At 40.6% G+C, this 19,183-nt stretch overlaps 1 protein-coding gene across 2 annotated transcripts in view; it reads right to left on the reverse strand.

Annotated features, from left to right (window-relative positions):
- Positions 1-1,586: 1,586 nt before the first annotated feature.
- The window catches only part of EPS8L2 (EPS8 like 2), a 144,133-nt gene continuing 126,536 nt past the window's right edge, over positions 1,587-19,183 (reverse strand). For both annotated transcript variants that reach the window (XM_054970805.1, XM_054970806.1), the window contains exons 13-21: positions 18,998-19,146; positions 16,288-16,414; positions 15,028-15,137; positions 13,790-13,901; positions 12,996-13,112; positions 12,093-12,231; positions 10,508-10,691; positions 8,448-8,580; positions 1,587-5,308 (exon numbers count right to left, since the gene is read on the reverse strand). In XM_054970805.1, coding sequence (XP_054826780.1) covers positions 5,237-5,308; positions 8,448-8,580; positions 10,508-10,691; positions 12,093-12,231; positions 12,996-13,112; positions 13,790-13,901; positions 15,028-15,137; positions 16,288-16,414; positions 18,998-19,146 — 1,143 coding nt within the window. In that variant the 3' untranslated portion in view covers positions 1,587-5,236. The remainder of the gene's footprint in view (positions 5,309-8,447; positions 8,581-10,507; positions 10,692-12,092; positions 12,232-12,995; positions 13,113-13,789; positions 13,902-15,027; positions 15,138-16,287; positions 16,415-18,997; positions 19,147-19,183) is intronic.

A 19,183-nucleotide genomic window follows, 5' to 3' on the forward strand; every position in this document is an offset into this window, starting at 1 on the left:
GTAACTGGGGGAGGGGCATATCAAAGCTGTCCTCTGCTGATGAGATAGGCCATCTGCTTCAGGTTCAGTTAATTTGTCAGATTAGTACATACATGGGACTAGATTCGTGGTTAACAGCACCCAAATCATGGACCCCAATACCTATCTCTTCCTGGAATAAGGGAGGAGCAGTCTTCTCTAACCACTGTTTGCTACCTTTTGTCCTCACCCTCCTGGTTTAGCTAGGGTTGCCAGATGGCCTCCTTCCAAAACTCGACACACACACAACTGTTCCTCTGCACGTGTGCACTCTGGACCCCAGCATTATGATGTCACTTCCACAAAGTGACATAATTGTTGGCCTGGTGGCTAAACACACCTGCCAGTTGCTTCCCTGGCACATAGGCAGCTGGGTGAGCAGGCTAGCCAGCTGCTTTCCCAGCGCTCAGGAGGCTGGGCAAGCAGTCTGGAAGCAGGGGGGAGCTGGCACAGCTGGGCGGGACTGCCAGCCACTCCCCCAGGAGAGCAGGGGGGAGGGGCAGAGGCGGTGCAGAAAGGCCTGCTGGTGCTGCTGCCAGCTCCTGCAGACCAGCAGCCAGCTGCTCCTCACCCACACGCAAAAATGCCAGATATTTATATGTCCAGTATTTTAACCGTTTTTCCCCTGAACAGTCTGATACAAAAAACAGACTGTCCCGGGGAAAACTGGACACCTGGCAACCCTAGCTTTAGCTTTTCAGTCTTTTACTGGCTGGCCTTCTGCTGTGTTTCCATTTCCCATGTTAAATTTCCAGTCTCCTCCCGTGTCTCCCCCCTTCAAATCCCTGTCTCTGGTGCTTCCTTTTATTGTCCCTCTCTTCCACCTCCTCCTTTTGAGCTACATTCCTCCTTCCAGACCATTTCCTCCTGGCCAACCCTGCTTGGCTGGCCATGACTCAACTGGGCTTGGAGGCCACATCCCTGACACCCAGTGCCACCCATGCCTGTACTAGGGTTTGTTGCTTTCTGGTGCAGCTGCGGTTGTTAGCCACACATTTGCCCCTGGTGGCTGGCAGACTTTTGGGGTGGGGAAGCACTCGGCTCTCAACAGCATGCTTCTACTGGGATACAGGTAACTTAGTAGTGAGTGATGTAGGGCCTCCCTAAGCCATCCCACCACAGAGCTATTCTGTGTATGTCAACTAATCATGCAGATTTACATACCACTATATCACTTTTCTCCATATCACTAAAACACACACAGCATGTGTGGTAACAGCTTGCAGCTGCCTGTGATGATGGTGGCCAATTGACCCTGATAAGTCACTATGCTTAAAAAGGTTTTAGCACACGGGGAGGTTCAAGTAGCTGTACTGTCAGAAGCTGCCTTAGTTATTTCCATATGGCAATTATCTTCACACTGAGATGTTTTCACTAAAGCATATTATTAAGCATACTAATTAATTCTGCCCTGAGGAGAAACATGCATTATGAATGTGACAGATTGATTTGACTGAGTTTTAAGAATTAGTAAAATTTAACTAGATTGAAAATATTAAGGTCTATCACCTGGAATAACGGTCCATTTTTAATTTACAAATTAGAAATGCTTTAGAAATAAACCCAAGTAATATGTAAAAGTCTTTTAATTTTGAATCCAATTTGCCATCCTTGTTTACATACATACAGTTCAGGATCATTACATTAAGTCATGTTTGACTGAACAAATAAGGCAAGATTGTAATCTTGTTAAAATATATGCACATACTCAATTTGATACATTGTGAGCACTCTCAGAAGACAATGGTTTCTGAAGGGCAGCACTGTGGTGGGGCTTCTGATATGAGATAGAACTGATCTGTGGCTGCATTTCTGACCAGAGATAAGCACCACCAAACAGTACAAGAAAACTTTAATTCATAACAATACAGTCTAAAATTTAGTTACACCCTTCTAAATCCATCGAAATAAATGAGTTTAGATTGGATTAACTCTGCATATGATTGCACTGTGAATATGTTCCGTATGTATCTATAAAGGTTTAGAATGGTCCACTTTTATTAACATTAAACTGTGCTGGAGCACATGAGAGTGAGGAGGAAAAGGTAATTATATATTTCTTACATTTCTATCTTGAAGCTCACAGTTGTGCTTTGTTTCTATTTTGCTGCACTTTCATTATTACCAACTCCACATTAGTAGCCCTCTGCTTGCTTTTTCTGTTCTAAGAATCTGGTCTAACATTAAACAAAAATAAGTGTTTATTCTGCTGACTGTAAACTTGTCAGCTTCATATATAATAGATACTTTATACTAGCTCTGATTTTTAAAGTATGATTAAATTATTTGTGCACAGCTACCTTTAAAATGTAATATATAATGTGAAAACAGCATTTTCATTTAGTTACACCTTCATGGATTTTGGGTTATGAACCTTTCCTACCTATTTCTGTACAGATAATCTAAATCCATTGTGGCTAATGTACAAATAATAATAGCAGGCATAGAAACATCAAACAGTAATGTGTGTATAATCTAACGGCTTGGTCTTGCATAACTCCAGGCATATACAGAGTAAAGCATCTTAGAGAGAAACAACAGTATCATGGGCCTGCTCCTACCATTTACATTTTGCATGGTTGCCAACCTTTGTAGGACTTAATTTTAGAAGAAATTCATTTTCAGGCATCCAAAACTTGAATAAAAGAGCATTTAACAGCAATATTAGTTCAGATGTGTTTATCAAGCTTCTATTTCCAGATATGTGAGAACTTTAAAGCAAGGATATATGCAGCTTACAGTGACACAAGCTTCAGCTATTGTCATACATTGCCATCCCTAATCAACATGCATACTTCACATTGCTGGGTTGTGGGTTTCCAATGGAGTATGCTCAGAATGGAAATAGGTGGACTTGCAGTAAAACCACGTTTTGGACGGTACAACTCAGCATCTGAATAGGGATTCCAGGTCTCCCAATGGGGGCAGGGGATCCCCCACTCCCACCCTGCACTCTCTTCCACCACTCACCTGACTGGCGGGGCGGGGGAGGCGCGGGAACAGGCCTCCTGGGGCAACACAACAATGTCACTTCCTGGGACTGTTTGCAGCCCAAATTGGCCCACTGCAAAGCACATGCACAGTCCCACATGCTTTGCATGTGCACAAGTAGCAAAGAGAAAGTGAGTGCTGGCCCCTCTCCCTCTAGGAGGGTAAGGGGACCTGGCAACCCTACTTCTGAAGGCTGTTACTGCTTGTGGGATTTGGCTTATAGCTTATCAGGAGAGGGAGACAAAATCTGAGACCAGTAGCACTTTAAAGACTAACACGTTTTTCTTATATGGGATGGTAGTAATGAAAACAATGAAAATTTTGTTGTTCTCTAAGGTGCTCTAAAGGTCATCCGTAAGTCAGAAGTGACTTGACAGCATATAACACACACAAGGTGCTACTAGACCTGAATTTTGTAGTTCTTCTACAGACTAAGATAGCAACCCACCTGAAACCCATCTTTGCAGAGCTGTGTACCAGGTGAGGGCATACAGTGGCACTTTCATCTTAGTTTGATGACCAAAGATTCTGCTACTTATCAAATCCAAAATTTCTAACAACACAGGATTTCTGTAATGGTTATAAAAATCAAATTTGGGATTCCTTTATATAGTCTTCTAATTTCTGGGTGGGTAAGGAATGTGCTACATGCATCCTCTCAAGCTTTTAAAAGATATATAAGTTTCAATTTGTTACAATATTCTAGGAACCCAAAAGAATGGCCTCAGAGGCCATATAATGTGTATCCATCAACTAAAGTGAAGAATATTGCTGAATGAACTTTAATCTCATATTCTGACTCACCTTTTGACTAGTCAGGTCTTGCATTGTGAAATACTGTGGCTTGCACATTAGGGAGGAATGCCAAAACAAACTATTACACAGCTAATCCGGGCCCATCGCCTATTATTAACTTGCCAATGAAGTACAGGACAGCCCTTGTCAGTAAGGAAATCTGAATATCTCTCAGATTACTGAGAAAGAGGAAGAGTAGGGGAGAGAGATAAATGATAATATGTGAAGCACAGGGAAGTGCACGATGAGGACACTGGCAGTGCCACCCTAAACGGAGTTTTACCCTTCTAAGGCCATTTACTTCACTAGACTTCGAAGGGTGTCGCTCTGCTTAGGCTCTGTTAAAGATTTTGGGACAGGGAGCTGTTTTACAATCAATGAGAAATTAGTTTCTGACACACACCACTAAGTGCCATTTGTGATATAATATTCCATATATCTAACTTTGACAATTTGAATAATATTTATCTACCTAAATTAATCTGGGGAAAGATCATGGGAATTCCTTGTGATCATTATCAGAGCAGACTCTGTGTGATCTTGTCAAGAAAAATGGAGGCACCGAAGGTTGGTCCCAACTGCACTATGTAGTCTTGAAGGCATGGATGTGAGAGAAATTGGTCACCTGGCCAGGAGCTATTACACAGTACATCAGAATATATTTACATGTGGAGATATAACATTCAACTCATGTTGTCTTTTTTTCCTGGTGATAGTGTGGTAATGGTTCTGTCAAAATGGACCTGGATGTACTCTGGTTATCCTTAGTATATGATGGTTTTCCTATGGACTTTTGATGGCATATAAGACACAGTTGGGGTAGATGGCCAAATTCAAACAATTCGCTTGCCAGTTGATCATTACCTCATCCTGTGTTTACTCTTCTTAAATGTCCCAAAGTGGTCCCAGAAGTGGACATATGTACAATGTACAATGTACAAAAGTATATTGGAAGAGGTGGAATCATCTTAGTACAAACACAGGGACCTGGAACATTCTGGAGAGTTTTTATCATTATTTCAGTTCATTCTATGAAATTTTACTGTAGTGTGATGGGCCATAGAGGAAGTACACGTTATTTTTGTGGTCAGCTTTTGCTTCAATCTAGCCTTTGATCAGAACATGAATTTTTGTCTTCCTCATGTTCTGTGAACATCACACAGATAAAATTTCTGTATAAAATGTAGAAATATAAAAATAATACTTCATGCAATACTAGAACCTCTCTCCCAATGCAATGTCATGTTATTGAGGGAGCGCAGCCTCCCCTTTGCCAACAGTACTCAGGGAACAGTCAGTCTGAATGGCAATTTACATTGCTCACGTGCTGATCCCTGCAGTCTCTTTCACCTTAATAAGCTATTTTGTACTCCTTTTCCCTTTTTCTGCAAGTAAGTGTATATGACTAACAGATGAAAAAAGCAGATAGAACTTAAACAGCAGAATCAATCCTCTCCTGACGCCGCTTCATGATTTCTTGAAGCTCTGACTCCCCTCTGCTTTTCTGGAATAAAGAGAAAGGATAAAGAATATGAATGTTTTATTGAAATAGATCTCAAACTTTATTTTTATTTTATATATTTCAACAATTTATATATATTTCAACAATTTATTTGCTGCCTTTCCATTTCAAAGAAGAGCCCATGGAGGTTCATATTCAAACTATAAAGGAACAGTTCAATACTTGCCACATGGAGCAGTTCATACATTTGGCTAAAGGAATATGCACGAGTGCATCAGTACATAGAGACTGTTCTATGCTATGTACTTTAGGCAAATGGCAGCTCAAAATGTCTTAATAATTGCTGTTGAGGAACTGTTGTGCATAGAAGTGAGAGCAAATTCACACATTGTTTTTTTCCCTGACATTCAGCTTAACTACTTGCAGATTTAAGATGATATCAAGGGTTTAATTTTTTTCCCTGGTTTAAGCTTTGTAGATCTAAAAACTTCCATGGAAGTAATCACAGGAAAGGGCAGACCACAACAAGAATTTAGCTTTGTGGTAAGTCCTCAAAAAACCCCAGCAACCAACCAACCCAGGTCTTGTGAGGTCTTGACTTTTGACACACAATTATTGCAAGCAAGAATGATAATATTTTACTGTGGGAGTTTTAGTTGTGACAAGTCATGAACAATGGTACTCAAAAGTGAGGAAAATGTTGCCTATCAGCTTTTTTAAAAACACTTTTTCTCTTGAAAGTCAACTTTATTTACAAGATCAATCAAATGTCTTTGACTTTTCTCTGTTTCCTTTGTGTGGCTGTTTCCACCTTAGCCATTTCATTTGTCCTTGCAATCAGATTTGTTCGCTCAGTTTTTATGGAATATTAGATGATATCATGGTCAACCCATGGCAATCCATTTTTTTCTGAGCTGTTTTTTGTCTTTTTAAAGATCTCATTTGTAGCTATTTTTCTGCTCCTAAAACATAAATGCAATACTAGACTGTCCCATGCAGATAGTCAAAACACTATTGAGGCATCCTAAAGCTACTTTGCCTTTTTAAAAGATCTATTAATATTTCACTGCCACCTATGGGTTGTGATAGCAAATGAGCAGCTCTATTGGACGAAATGCCATCTGAGCTGTGGCCTCTTCTCTTCTCTTCTCTTCTCTTCTCTTCTCTTCTCTTCTCTTCTCTTCTCTTCTCTTCTCTTCTCTTCTCTTCTCTTCTCTTCTCTTCTGAGCCAGGTCGTTGACAAGCACAATTCTTTCCTTTTGGAAATATGTATGAACTGGGAAGACTCCATATTTTTTGAGATGGTTCTGATTAGTAAGTATAAGTATAGGAATTCTTGTGTGTGGGTGGGGTGGGGGGGGGGAAGTGTAGTTTAAATTTTTCACCCTTAATAACTCCTGGAACCCTTTCTAGATACTTCAGAACAATTGATTAAGGATATCAACTGCATACTTTGTAGACCGGTTGATCATGTGGCCTTGATAAGGGAAAATATTCAAGGCGATTTAATTATTGCCTCGTACAAGTCTGGTTAATTACTTCCTGTTTTCTCAGGGTTTGTCAGAACAATTATTAGTATATGCTTGACTATTAGGGGAGGGAGAACTTAAGAATTGCTTTTTTTCATATGGCAACAAGCCAAGTCACTTATCTCTCCCCTTTTATTATATTTTTATATCAGTGTTACAATGATAACAAAAAACAAATAAAACAGAGCAGTGACTTTGGCTAGGTGGTGGAAAGTGCCATCAAGTCACAGCTGATTTATGGCACATCTATAGGATTTTCAAATCAAGACATGTTCAGATGTGGTTTGCCATTGCCTGCCTCTGTGTAGCAACCCTGGACTTCTTTGGTGTCTGCTCTTTAGGGCCAGCCCTGCTTAGCTTCTGAGATTTGACCAACCAGGTTAGCCTGGGCTATGCAGTTTAGTGCAACTTTGTCTTACTTTAAAGAAATAAAATACTTAAGCCTTTTCTCTTACCCTAACCTCCAAGAAGAGCAGATAATCAAACATTTATTCATGAGTGCTTGGAGAAAATAAGCAAGGAAAATGCAGAAGAATTTCTTAGCTTGATAATAATAATATGTGGGAAATTTGCAAGTGTTTCCATTTCAGTCATGAAAGTGTTAAACTGTTTGTGTTCCTACTTAATTAGTAAACTTACTTTGCATGTAACCATTAGGGCTTCGAGCAAGGATTCCTGCCATAGAAGGGGGAGTCTCTAAGCACAATGAAGTAGAATTAGGATTTTCTATTGGGCAACTTGATTATTGGGGGGGGATTAAGTCATGCTATATACTGAAGTTTTATTGCTCTTTGTTCAGTTAAGTAGTTAAGTCATTGTCTTTAGTCTTCTCTATCTATCTATGCTAGCAAGATGTCGCCTATTAGCAATTTATTATTTTCTTCCAAAGTAACCCTATTTTTATCCTTTTAATAAAGTATTCTTACAGAGCTACACTGGAGTCTGTGTCAGTTCTCATTACTTCCAATGCGCAATCACTGCAGTTACTCTGCTGATTTCCTACATAATAACAGGGAAATTGCAAGGGCAAGCAGGATCTTCGTTAGAGTTATCAGCCACTGTCTGGCAATCAGTGGGAGTTGGAGGGGGAAGGAGTCATGGGGGAACACTGTCAGTGTGATGGCATTACACCTCTTCTAGAGAAAACCCGCAAGTGAAGTCACACCTCTCTAGGAATAGCCAGAAACTATGGTAAAACCAACAGTAATTTTAAAATTAATTTTTCTCCTGTTAGCCAACAGAGTGGTAATGGGCAGTGGAAGTTGCCAGCAGGAGGTCTCCACCACGCTAACCTTTGCCAAAGGAAATTTACTTCCAAGTAATATAGTGGGATCTTTCACATGGTGTAGATTTGGTGTGCAATATTGCACTTTAGTAACTGCTGTGTGCAACCTCCATTTGCATTCTGCTCGAAGGTGGAGAGGAATGATGGATCAGCACAAAAAAGTTGCAATATGGAACTGGCCTTTTATTCCAGTTGCCGTAGATGCCATATAATGAAGAGAAGAGTAGCATCAATAATAACGTAACAGGAGCTATATTTTCAACACTCAGTTTTTAAAGTCTAAATGCAAGCTTAATAATGTTTGAAGCATTTTGGGAACTTCTATCTCTTTGTATTCTAAGGCATTGTTTGCTAACAAAGGCCTTACCTCTAAGAGAGATTTTTGAACTGTGATTTTACTGAACACCCTAGACCCCTCTTCTCCGCATACTTTTTTCAACTCTTCTTTGTTCAGAGAAAAAAGTTGTGCTCCAGTCAGTATTCCAAGATGGTCCACGGTTCTGGAAAATGCAAGTAAGCAGTGCTATTTAAATTTGTATCATGAATAAAAAGTGATAGAAGACAATAGACATCTTGCTCTCTTAGTAGGTAGTAACCAGTGGTGAAGGCTCTAGATTTAAAAACCATCATGCCTGTGCTTCATCTCCTCAGCTCAAGGCCAAGCTAGAAGTGACAAATTGCCCTTGAATGGCAAGTGAACAGACTCAGGTGTATTTCTCTCTATTCCCTTGCGCTCCACTTGATCAAGTGTAGCGCAAGTGGAGCACAAGTGAACAGGGAGGAATACACGTGAGTCTGTTCACTTGCCATTCAAGTGTAATTTGTCACTTCTAGCTTGCTCCTTAGTGTTAAAGAACAGCTCATGGCCCATTTGATTGAAAAGATCTCTAGACCAACTTCTCACTAGTTTTGTGAGAGAGAAGGAAGTGGGAGGAGAGTCAGCTCTGTTACTATGGAACCTACCACCACCCTTTTTTTGTGATGGTGCTCACCAATACTGAGTACTGGGCCGGCGCCCAGCACCTTTTTTCAGGGCTCTCCCAAGTCCAGGGGGAGGGAGGAGGGATTTGTGGAAATCAGTCCACCTTTATATATGAGTAGTGGCTTTCTTTCTTCATTATTAAAAAAAAAACACTGAAACCCATAGAATATGGGATCAGCTACCAATGTAAGTCACTTGGCCTCTGAAATTTTTCTCATATCAGTCTGCGTATGTGAAAAAGTTTTTTCTGATGCTGTGTTAGCATAGCTTGTAACCAGCAGATTACCCAAGAATTCAGGCTTTACTATAATAGTATATAAAGATAATGGGAGGAGAACCCACATGTACGGAAGTCTTTACAAGTAGCCAGCAAGTGTGAGAGCAACTGTGGTGGTAGCAGAACCCACACTGCTAAAGGTACATGTAAAGGGAGCCTTCCATTTGCATATTATTGGAATGGGACAGAGTGCCTCCTTGGTCATATTCTGTGGAGAGAATTTACATTGTGCTCCATCAGAAGGGCCTTTCTCCACCCAGCACAACTGCCAGATGCGGAACATATACTCTCTCCCTTTACCTACTACATTTTAAACTCTTTGCCTCCTCCAAGGCATTCAGGGCAGCATACTTGGCTCTCCCTTGCCTATTTTAGCCTCCCAACAGCATTGTGAACTGAGAGTGTAATTGGTTCAAGATCACTAATAAAGCTTCCTGGCTCTGTGGGGAGTTGAACCCATAACTCCCAGATCCTAGTCCAGCACTCTAACCACGACCACTCACTGTTCTAGACCTTTATATGCTATTCCTTATAGAAGGCATTTTCCCTTCTAATTCAGGAAGATGGCCAATTAACTGGGAAGCAGCCATATACAGGTGTATTTTAAAAAATTCAGTTTTGTCCACACATGCAAATGACTTTCTACAAAAGTCCTGTCTGGTTTTCTAAGAAGGCTAACTTTTTAAGTCCTGCTAACAAATGCCTAACTATTTCGGTACTGCAGTAAAATCCTAACTTCACCTTATGTGCAGGAGAGAAAGGAGTCTACTTGTTTTCAGTGACTCAGTGAACCATGACTTGGGAGAAGGTGTGGTTTGGATAACAAATACAACATGATATAGTGGTTAGAGTGGCAGTTTAAGATGCGGGAGACTCAGGTTTGAATCCCACTCCGCCATGGAAACTTGCTGGGTCCCACACCCACACCCTTGGCCAGTCCCACACCCTTGGCCAGTCCCACACCCTTGGCCTACCTACTTCACAGGTAAGCTGCGTTGGGTCCCCACTGGGGAGAAAGGCAGGGTATAAATGAAGTAAATAAATAAAATAAATAAATCCCATACTCAGCATACTGTATCTGTTAATAAAAACTTCTGCCCCGTTGCCTCAAGTCACCTCACATGATACAAGAGGAGAAGCAGAATGAGAAAAAAGAACAGCAAGTTACCCTTTGCTAAAAGAATTTGCTTCCAGCCAAGCTCTGACTTCTTCAGCATTGGACTCAAAGGTCAGGGGCACATGAACTTGCTGTGCCTTCTCAACTTTAAAGTTTCTTTGAGGGGGCTGCACTTTAATATTGGTAATTTTTTTCAGCAGTTCATCGTTGACTTCATCCATGTGATGGATCAGTTCTAAAAACATACGGGAAAATTAGATCCTTCAAGCAATGAAAACGTTTTTTGTTAATCTATTTTAACTAATTTCTCTGTTCAATTTATTAATTTTCAATATATCTGAATATATTATCAATCGTCAGCATAGAAAAGGTCCCCGCATACTGAAGGAAGTACAACAACTTACCATTTAATAAACAAAGGTTAGGAATCATTGTTAGAAAGAACATCATTAATATTTTCTTTTTCATTATGAATTATAGTAAACACATCAGATTCAAAATTAATTCAAAATCCTGACCTTACACACTGATTACAATTTCCTCTCAATTAAAATTAGCCCCCACTGAATAGTCAATGAAGTCTTTAGTTGATTAATATACCAATTAAAGCATGCAGGCCTGCAAAGTACAAAAAAAATGTACGCTCAAACAAATAAGTTACTTCTTTACATCACTTTAACTTGTTCAGGAGCCTAGAGGTGATTTTAAGGACACAAAGGACCCCTTCAGCTATTTTGTGAAACTCACTACATGTGACAAAAAATGCCCCTGGTGTCATTCTGTTTTTTAAAAATGGTTAAAAAATAAAAGCAGTGTTGCGAGATGGTAGTTTAGTGTGGAGAAGTGGGAATGTGTGTGATAATCTTACTATGTTTTACTATTTCTGCTCATGGTTTCTCTACTCTGAATTGCTGTCCTAACTGCTTTCCTTGTCAAGTTCAAACTGTATGATTATGTCAGCAACCATACATTTTGAACACTATGAGGAAAGAAGTACCCAAGAGGGCAGTTTACAGCAGTGGACCCAGAAAGGGTTTGGCCGTCTCCCCCCCACCCCCTGCATTGTTTCTCTACTTCAAATTTCTGCCTCAGGATGCTATATTTTTTTAAAAACAACGGTATCAGCAGATAGCTCATGAAGTCTGCATGACATAAATAGTTAGCCAAAAAGCACAGTGATGTTTGATTCTAATGAGCATCACCAGAACAGATGTACAGATGGATGGCATTGCACTCATTGAGCAGTTTAACAGAGAGAATAAATTGAAGTATCCCAGGGCATTTTGTATTAGGTTCTGGTACTCCAGTATAAAATGTACGGGTCTTATGTCAGTTAGGAAGGATACATAGTGTAAATCACATTTTTTGTTAGCAAGGATCAATACCCCTTATATAATTTTAAATTAAATTAGATACCATTTAGACACATGTGCACACCTGTATAGATTGTATAGACTGTATTTAGACTTAGACCACACCTGTATCAGAACTCAAGTACAAAATTTTGCATATGCTCTTACTTCAAATTTTCAGATGGTATCTTTGGGACATTAGAAAGTAAAATGGTTAACTTTAAATTGGAAGATATAACTGCAGCTTGCTTGGAGTGTGTCCCACCCCAACACTGTGTGCTTACGTTCTTTGGCATCAGGAGAATTGCGGGCTAACATTTCACTTCCCCATTTATCCCCAGCATAACTGACAGGTAACTTATGTGAGGGGCTGGAAGGTCCAATTCCTCTTGAATTCACATCTCCTCTGTATTTCTGATTAGTCTACAAAATAAGAAAGATATTTGATGAAATGCAGTATTTTCTCTTGATTACTGCAGCACAAAAACTGGTGATGACTGTCCTCCTATCTCTATTGCCATGACAAAGAGACAAAACAGTTCCCGTACTTACATATAATAAAACCTTGAAATAACAAATTATCAGTAAAGCTCATCTATCTGGGAGGCTCTTACAGTATCATCCTAAGCAGAATTATACCTTTCTAAATCCACAGAAGGGCCTTAGATGAATGTAACTCTGCTTAGGATGGTACTGTTGGGCTCCAAATTACACTTTAGTGCAATTTATTTATTTCATTTGGATTTTTCTCTTCCTCTGAAGACATGAATATTTAAAACTAAGTTTCACTTGTTAAAACCCAACCGTCCATACAGTGTACAGTATTAGCTTTCAAAAACAGAAAAGGACTCTGAAAAAGTGACAGAGGTTTGTACTACAAGAATTTACCTTGTATGGTCTATGAAACACCTGCGTCTACAATAGTGCCAAAGCCACATTTCCTTTGTATACCTTGTAAACAATTATACTCGTGTCACGTGGGTTCCAGAGATTTGATTTGTTTTGTACGTGTGTTCTTGTGGCATTTGTGTGGTATGTATATATACATATTTCTTCACACTCAGTCACAGTTAAGAGGTTAGCTCAGGCATACCTGTATTTTAAGAGGAATGTCTATAAAAATTACCAATGATTTCAGTGGCTGCTTGAAATCTGACTATTGCAGTTAATGGCTTGCTAAATCTAACCTGTTCAACTGATCCACAATCCTCCAGTTTTACTACATCCAAGATGTTATATGGGACATAACCAGCCTGCCCACTCCGGTTTCTCAGCTTCCACCATTGTTTGTTATCTTCCAAAACCTGTAAATATAAAAATAATCTGCTAAGAAAAATTAAGTATTGGTGCATTTAAAATATCTTCATTGGTATTTATATTATACTTTCTATAAATAAAAAGGCTAAAAATCATAGTTTGTGTTATACAGCACACAGTGTTCCCTAATCCTAAACACTGCAGACTTCCAGAACATTATGTTATACTCAAGACTGCTCACAAACAAGCTGTAGGTACATTTCTATCCACTTCTCCCTCTTATTTGTTTCTTCAGCCTTTTACCCCAGACCATATTGCTCTTAGCTCCCTGCCTCCTCAGCCTTAAAGCGTCACACATTCCTTATGCCTAGAAAAGAGAATGGGAAGCACGTGTGCAGCTCCCCAGCCCAGTCTTTTGTTTAGTACAGTGCAGTAGTGTGGATGTTGCCCACGCAATGCATGCTCTCTTTTCTTGCAGCATAATGTAAACCCAGGCACATTTACTCAGAAATTAGTCCCACTGTCTTCAATGGCACTTACTGAATAGCAAATGTTAGGTTTGCAGATTAAAACCATCTGCTAGCCCTGGGGGAAAAAATTAAGATTCCATATAGCACCATAGTGGTGGAACTTGGGCCAGAAGATGTTATGCATGACTGACGCCCCTTCATCTTGTGATAAATATTGCAAAGGTGGACAGGAAAAGTCTGATTCATTCTTTTACCTCCAAAATTTCATCCTTCAGCACTGAAAGTTCACTGGCATTTCGAGCAGTGAAATCATATCGAATTTTGGCATATCTTTTTGACTGGGCAATACCCTGAGCTTCAAAATTCCTGCAAGAAAGACATAATGTGGTTATACTTAAATTAATGTTTAAAAGGGTATGATTAAAGGCTTTGGTGCACACACCGTTTCAGTACATTGAATACTACTACTTTTTCTGTGTGTGCATTTTTCTTTCACTAAATTGAGAGTCAACAGTATGCACTGAAAACATCTTTCTGCATTCTTATTAGTTTTACTGCTAAACCATGTAGCATTCCTGCATAACCACCACTGAAGACTAACACATTTAAAGTGCTCCTCACAGTTTCTGCATGTTGTTTCTGCCCATTGTCCAAACATTTATTCATTTAATTTTTATTTCACCCTTCCTCCAAGGAACTTGACATGGCATACATATGTTGTTTCATGTAACTGATTCACAATTTAAATAAAAAAAATTGTATAACATATACAGACTCAACAAATGTTGCACCACTCAGTAAAACAGACTGAGCCTGCCAAGTCTCCCCCTCCTTTCTGTTTCCTGTTCTATCACACTGATATCTCCCAGCAAGCAATGCCTCCAGTTCTTTTGTCTATAGCCACCCACATATTAAAGAACATCACAACATGGTTCTCCCTTCCTCTCTTTTATCCTCACAATAACCTTGTGAAGTAGATAAGGTTGGGAGTGAATAACGAGTTCAAGAATACTCAGAGCAGAACCACAAGTGACAAAAGGAACAGATTGGACACTTGTCAGCTTCCCTCAAGTTTTGATGGGAAATGTAGGCAGCTTGGCGGAATGTTGGACAAGTGACAGTTGAAAAATCCATTGGACAGCAGTCAGAGAGCGAAGCTGTGAGACCAGGATGCCTACATTTCCCATCAAAACTTGAGGGAAGCTGACAAGTGTCCAATCTGTGCCTTTTGTCACTTGTGGTTCTGCTCTCAGTGAGTTTCATAGCAAGCATGGATTTGAACCTGGACCTCTCCAGTCCTAATCCAACATGCTAACCACTACACCGCTGTGACTCTCAACATATCCTCAGTTATCTGAGCGGGTATTTTGCTTGTTTTGCTGCTCACTCAGATCTGATGGGTGCATGCCTTCCCAGGGCTCAGCCAGGGACCCAGAGCCATGTGCTGAGCTCCACCTCTACACTGACTGTTTTATCCTATCCTAGAAATTACCTGTTTACATGTTGAGTAACATGCTGAGTAAAGGCATCCACAGCTTGCATTTGATCAGCTGTCTGAACAGGCTTTAGGTTACGACTGGAATACCCATTGGGTGATGACAGCTTGGAGGATAAAACAGAGAAAGAGCATCATTACTAGGATGCTTACAAAATTTCCGAGAAGAAGCCTATCACAGAGGGCCATGAAAATGTAATTTTGGAACTGTAACACTTTCCTCCATCTTGAACAAAGGTGCCCTGACTAAGATGCCCAGTTCAAACTCTACTATGGTAAATCTGTATGTGTGTCAGCCAAACAAACCTTTGAGACTTCCTAAGTGCAATTAGGACAGCTGTGAAGCTCTCCCCTCTCCAGCTCCATCGCCTAGCCCTCTGCCATCTTGCTGGGCTTTGCCGATGGGTCTCCCAAGGCCTTAACAAGGAAAAAGAACAAGGTTGCTTCACCTTGTTCTTTCTCTATCCCAGGAAAGCAGCTCTTTTCAGGCCCAGAGCCATGTCCTCCTCTCTCAACTATCTCTCATAGCACGGTAGGAACCCCCCCCCCCCGATTTAAGCAACTCAGAAGGGCAAGGGCCCTACAAGGAGGTGGTCTGCCTTAAACTTCAAAGAATTCTGTCCAGAGCTTCAGACTCAATAAACTGAAAAGTATCCTAAACAACAGGACAAATTGATACCAGGACACCATCTGACCCTATCACTGCTAATGTATATCTATGAAAAAAGTAGCTGAGCCTGATATCTCAGCCCCTGACTGAGATATGTGGGTGCCCAGTAGTGGGATGTGGCATATGTATACAGCAATATGCTGACTCTTAATCCAGAATCCACGGCTGTGCACAGGCAGCACCAATCAGGTTATTGTCAGTAGCATCATTTTCTTGTTTGAAAGAAGGAACTGAATGAACACAGAGGACCAAAACCTTCCCTCCACTCTTCTTACCATTCCTGAACAGCTGATCAGCACTATGGTACACATAGCACCTGTTTCTACATGATTGTCTTATGCAGTAAGACGGCAACTTCTACACACATACGGCCCTATCTAGACTGGGGAGAATTAATTTACTGTCATTATCTCTCAGTGTGTTTTTGATGATCATCTGAAAACAGGAATACAAACATGAACCAGACGTTTCCTCCAAATCAATTTTTCTGATTTACTAATCTACATAGGTGCTTGCAGAATATTTTGCTCAAAGTTTGAATGAACTGATAAACTGAAAAAAGGAGGGGATTTAGGCTTGGAACTCACCTCTTCTTGCAAGTGGCCAAAGTCTATTTCCCAAGGGGCTCCACGGAAAATTTCCAACGGTGGCTCCCATCCATTGCGGAACTTTGGAATGTAGCTTGGAACACTGGCTTCTCTTGGCCACTCGGCTCTTAGAAATACATTACAAGTAAACTTTTTTTAATATGGAACATGGATCATATTATGTTCCTTTTAGAAGATATATTTGCAAGTATTAATATTCTAATGAAATTTCAGAACTTAGTATTGTAGTTTCTTGTTGGCTGCTTCTGCACAGAGGTTTTGCTTCAGTTTGGTATCCAAGTTAGAGAAGGGTGTTTTTTTTTTCTTTTTGAAAGCACCCACATGACATTGACCCCAAATCATTTGCTTTTCATGTGGTTCCCCCCCCCCCCCCGCCCCAACTTTTCTGTAATCTTTCTCAAACCTAGTTTGGTATGATCTTTTTGGAAAAGTCATGTGTGGATGGGAAGAGGCACATTTCTGTAGGTCCTGCTGACATCAGCTCATTCCTTTGTGGCTGTTATTTTTCTCATGCACCACTAGAGGGCTTTTGGAAATTTTTTTAACATATTGCTGTAACAGTGTAATATTATGGTGACTGATCAACTGTGATGGAGTGCCTTCAAGTCATAGTTGACTTATGGTGACCCCTGATGGGGTTTTCCTGGCAAGAGACAAACAGGGGTGATTTGCCATTGCCTGCCTCTGCAACCCTGGTCTTCATTGGAGGTCTCCCATCTAATTACTAACCAAGGCTGACCCTGCTTAGCTTCTGAACTCTGACAAGATCAGGCTAAGCTGAGCTATCCAGGTCAGGGCAACTGATCTGCTAGGTCCTCTGAATTCCCAGCTTTCATTTAAAAAAAACAAGTCACTAATCCTTTTTGCTGTGGATATACAACTTTTCCTTTATGTCTCTACAAAGAAAGAGTATCCTTTTCTCTCTCTTCAGAGAGTTGCTTTGAAAGAGATCATTGATTGTAGCGTTTACAAGCATTTACATTGTTCCAAAAATCTGTAAAGCCTGTTTGATCAAGGGAAGCATTGGGACAAAAGAAACATGTATATAAACCATGCACCTTCAGTCCTCTTAAAAATTAATGTTTCCCTCCAGCCCAAAATGTAAGGCAATAACAATATCCCCTGGTTCCAGAATGCTGCCATGCATTACAGTGCCTCAGTTTTGGGCCAAGGAAACAAGTCCAGTTGTTTATGGAAAAAATGCTTTTGGGTAAGAAGTTGGGATTCCTCACTCGGCTCCATGCTAATTCCTCCTTCAGTTGCTGGGTTTGGGGGCAGCAAGTGCCTCCCGTGAAATGGTTAGAGCAACCACCTATTGAGGTGAGCTGCAGTGGAACACGCAGAGCCTGATCCTAACCTTCTCTTGTTAAAGAGGGATGATAGTGCAGCAGATGAGGTGAATATTTTTGCATTGATAGATTTCCCTCAAAAAGATTGCTGAAATGAGGAGGGGGTATTTCAAATTAAGGGTCTCCCACATTTTGGCTCAATTGCACACTGCCCCATTTTCCAACTAAAGTGAAAACATTATTGCTCCATTATTGCCTCACATTATTTATTTGTTTACAACTACAAGGCTGACACAAGGGTTTTTGGTAGGGTTCCCAGGTCCCTGTACCATCCCAGTGGGAAGGGGGATCTGGGACTTACCTGTCCCAGTTTCCTCTAGTGTATGCTTTCCTTGGTTGCCTGCTGGTGGCGGGCAATCTCCGTGTGTGTGTGTGTGTGTGTGTGTGTGTGTGTGTGTGTGTGTGTGTGCCACATCTCGTCAATCGCCAGTGATTGGCAGGCAACTGGGGAAGCCTAGTTTTTTGTGTCCTAGGTGAACTATGATTTTGCCCCTATGCCAATTCAATAGAGAGAAAAGCAATAAATGTATTTTTGTAAGCACTGGGAAGGGTGGGAGGGAATACTTACTGTTTACTTCCAGAAAATGATCTCTCTCACACACACATACTCACAATGGAAAGGAGCAAGAGTCCAGTAGCACCTATAAAACTGACAAAATTAGTGGTAGGGTATAAGCTTTTGTGATGTATCTGAAGAAGTGAGCTGTAGCTCACGAAAGCTCATGCCCTACCACTAATTTTGTTAGTCTTATAGGTGCTACTGGACTCTTTCTCTTTTCCACTGCTATAGACAGCCTAACATGGCTACCCATTTTGATCTACACACACACACTCATGTATACTCCACCCTCCCACCACAAGGGTTACTTGAGCCTGCAAGTATTTTAAGTAGCAGGCCCCTCACCCAGCTCCTCCAGTTGCCTGTAGTGTGTCTGCCAGAAGATGGCCATTTTCACATACCCTAACCCTCCAGAAAATCGCACAAAACTCATGGCATGAAGCGTCTTCCTAGCACAATTTCCTGGCACAATCCCATTTAATGGAGTGTTTTCTGATGTCATTGTGCCATTAAAGGGGATCATGCCGGGAAATCTTGCTAGGAAGACGCTTCATGCCGTGAGGTTACATGTGCGTGTGAAAACGGCCCAGATTTAAAGGCCACCCCTGAAAGAGTACAGGCCTTGCTAGCAAGACAGGCAGGTCACACTAAATAAACATCTCCTTTATTTTTTTATGACTTTCATGTTTTATGATTGTCATAAAAAATAAAGGAGACATTTCCCTTCATTAGTTTCAGATATCTCTTTGTTCTTTGCTCCCTGGCTGTGCTTTGTCCTTACCTTGATCTTGTCCATGTTTCTCCCAAGGACTCCCACAGTGTCATTTCCTTTGGTGTTAGATGTCCTTTCAGGAAATCTGTGGTATCTTTAGAAAGAAGTGGACTGAGGACAGATCTTGCAAGCTCAGGACCTCCACAGCTATTCACAATCTAGATTATACATTAGAAGGATTTAAAAAGAGTTGTA

Source organism: Eublepharis macularius, chromosome 2 (assembly GCF_028583425.1).
Source record: "Eublepharis macularius isolate TG4126 chromosome 2, MPM_Emac_v1.0, whole genome shotgun sequence".
Classification (NCBI taxonomy): domain Eukaryota; kingdom Metazoa; phylum Chordata; class Lepidosauria; order Squamata; family Eublepharidae; genus Eublepharis; species Eublepharis macularius.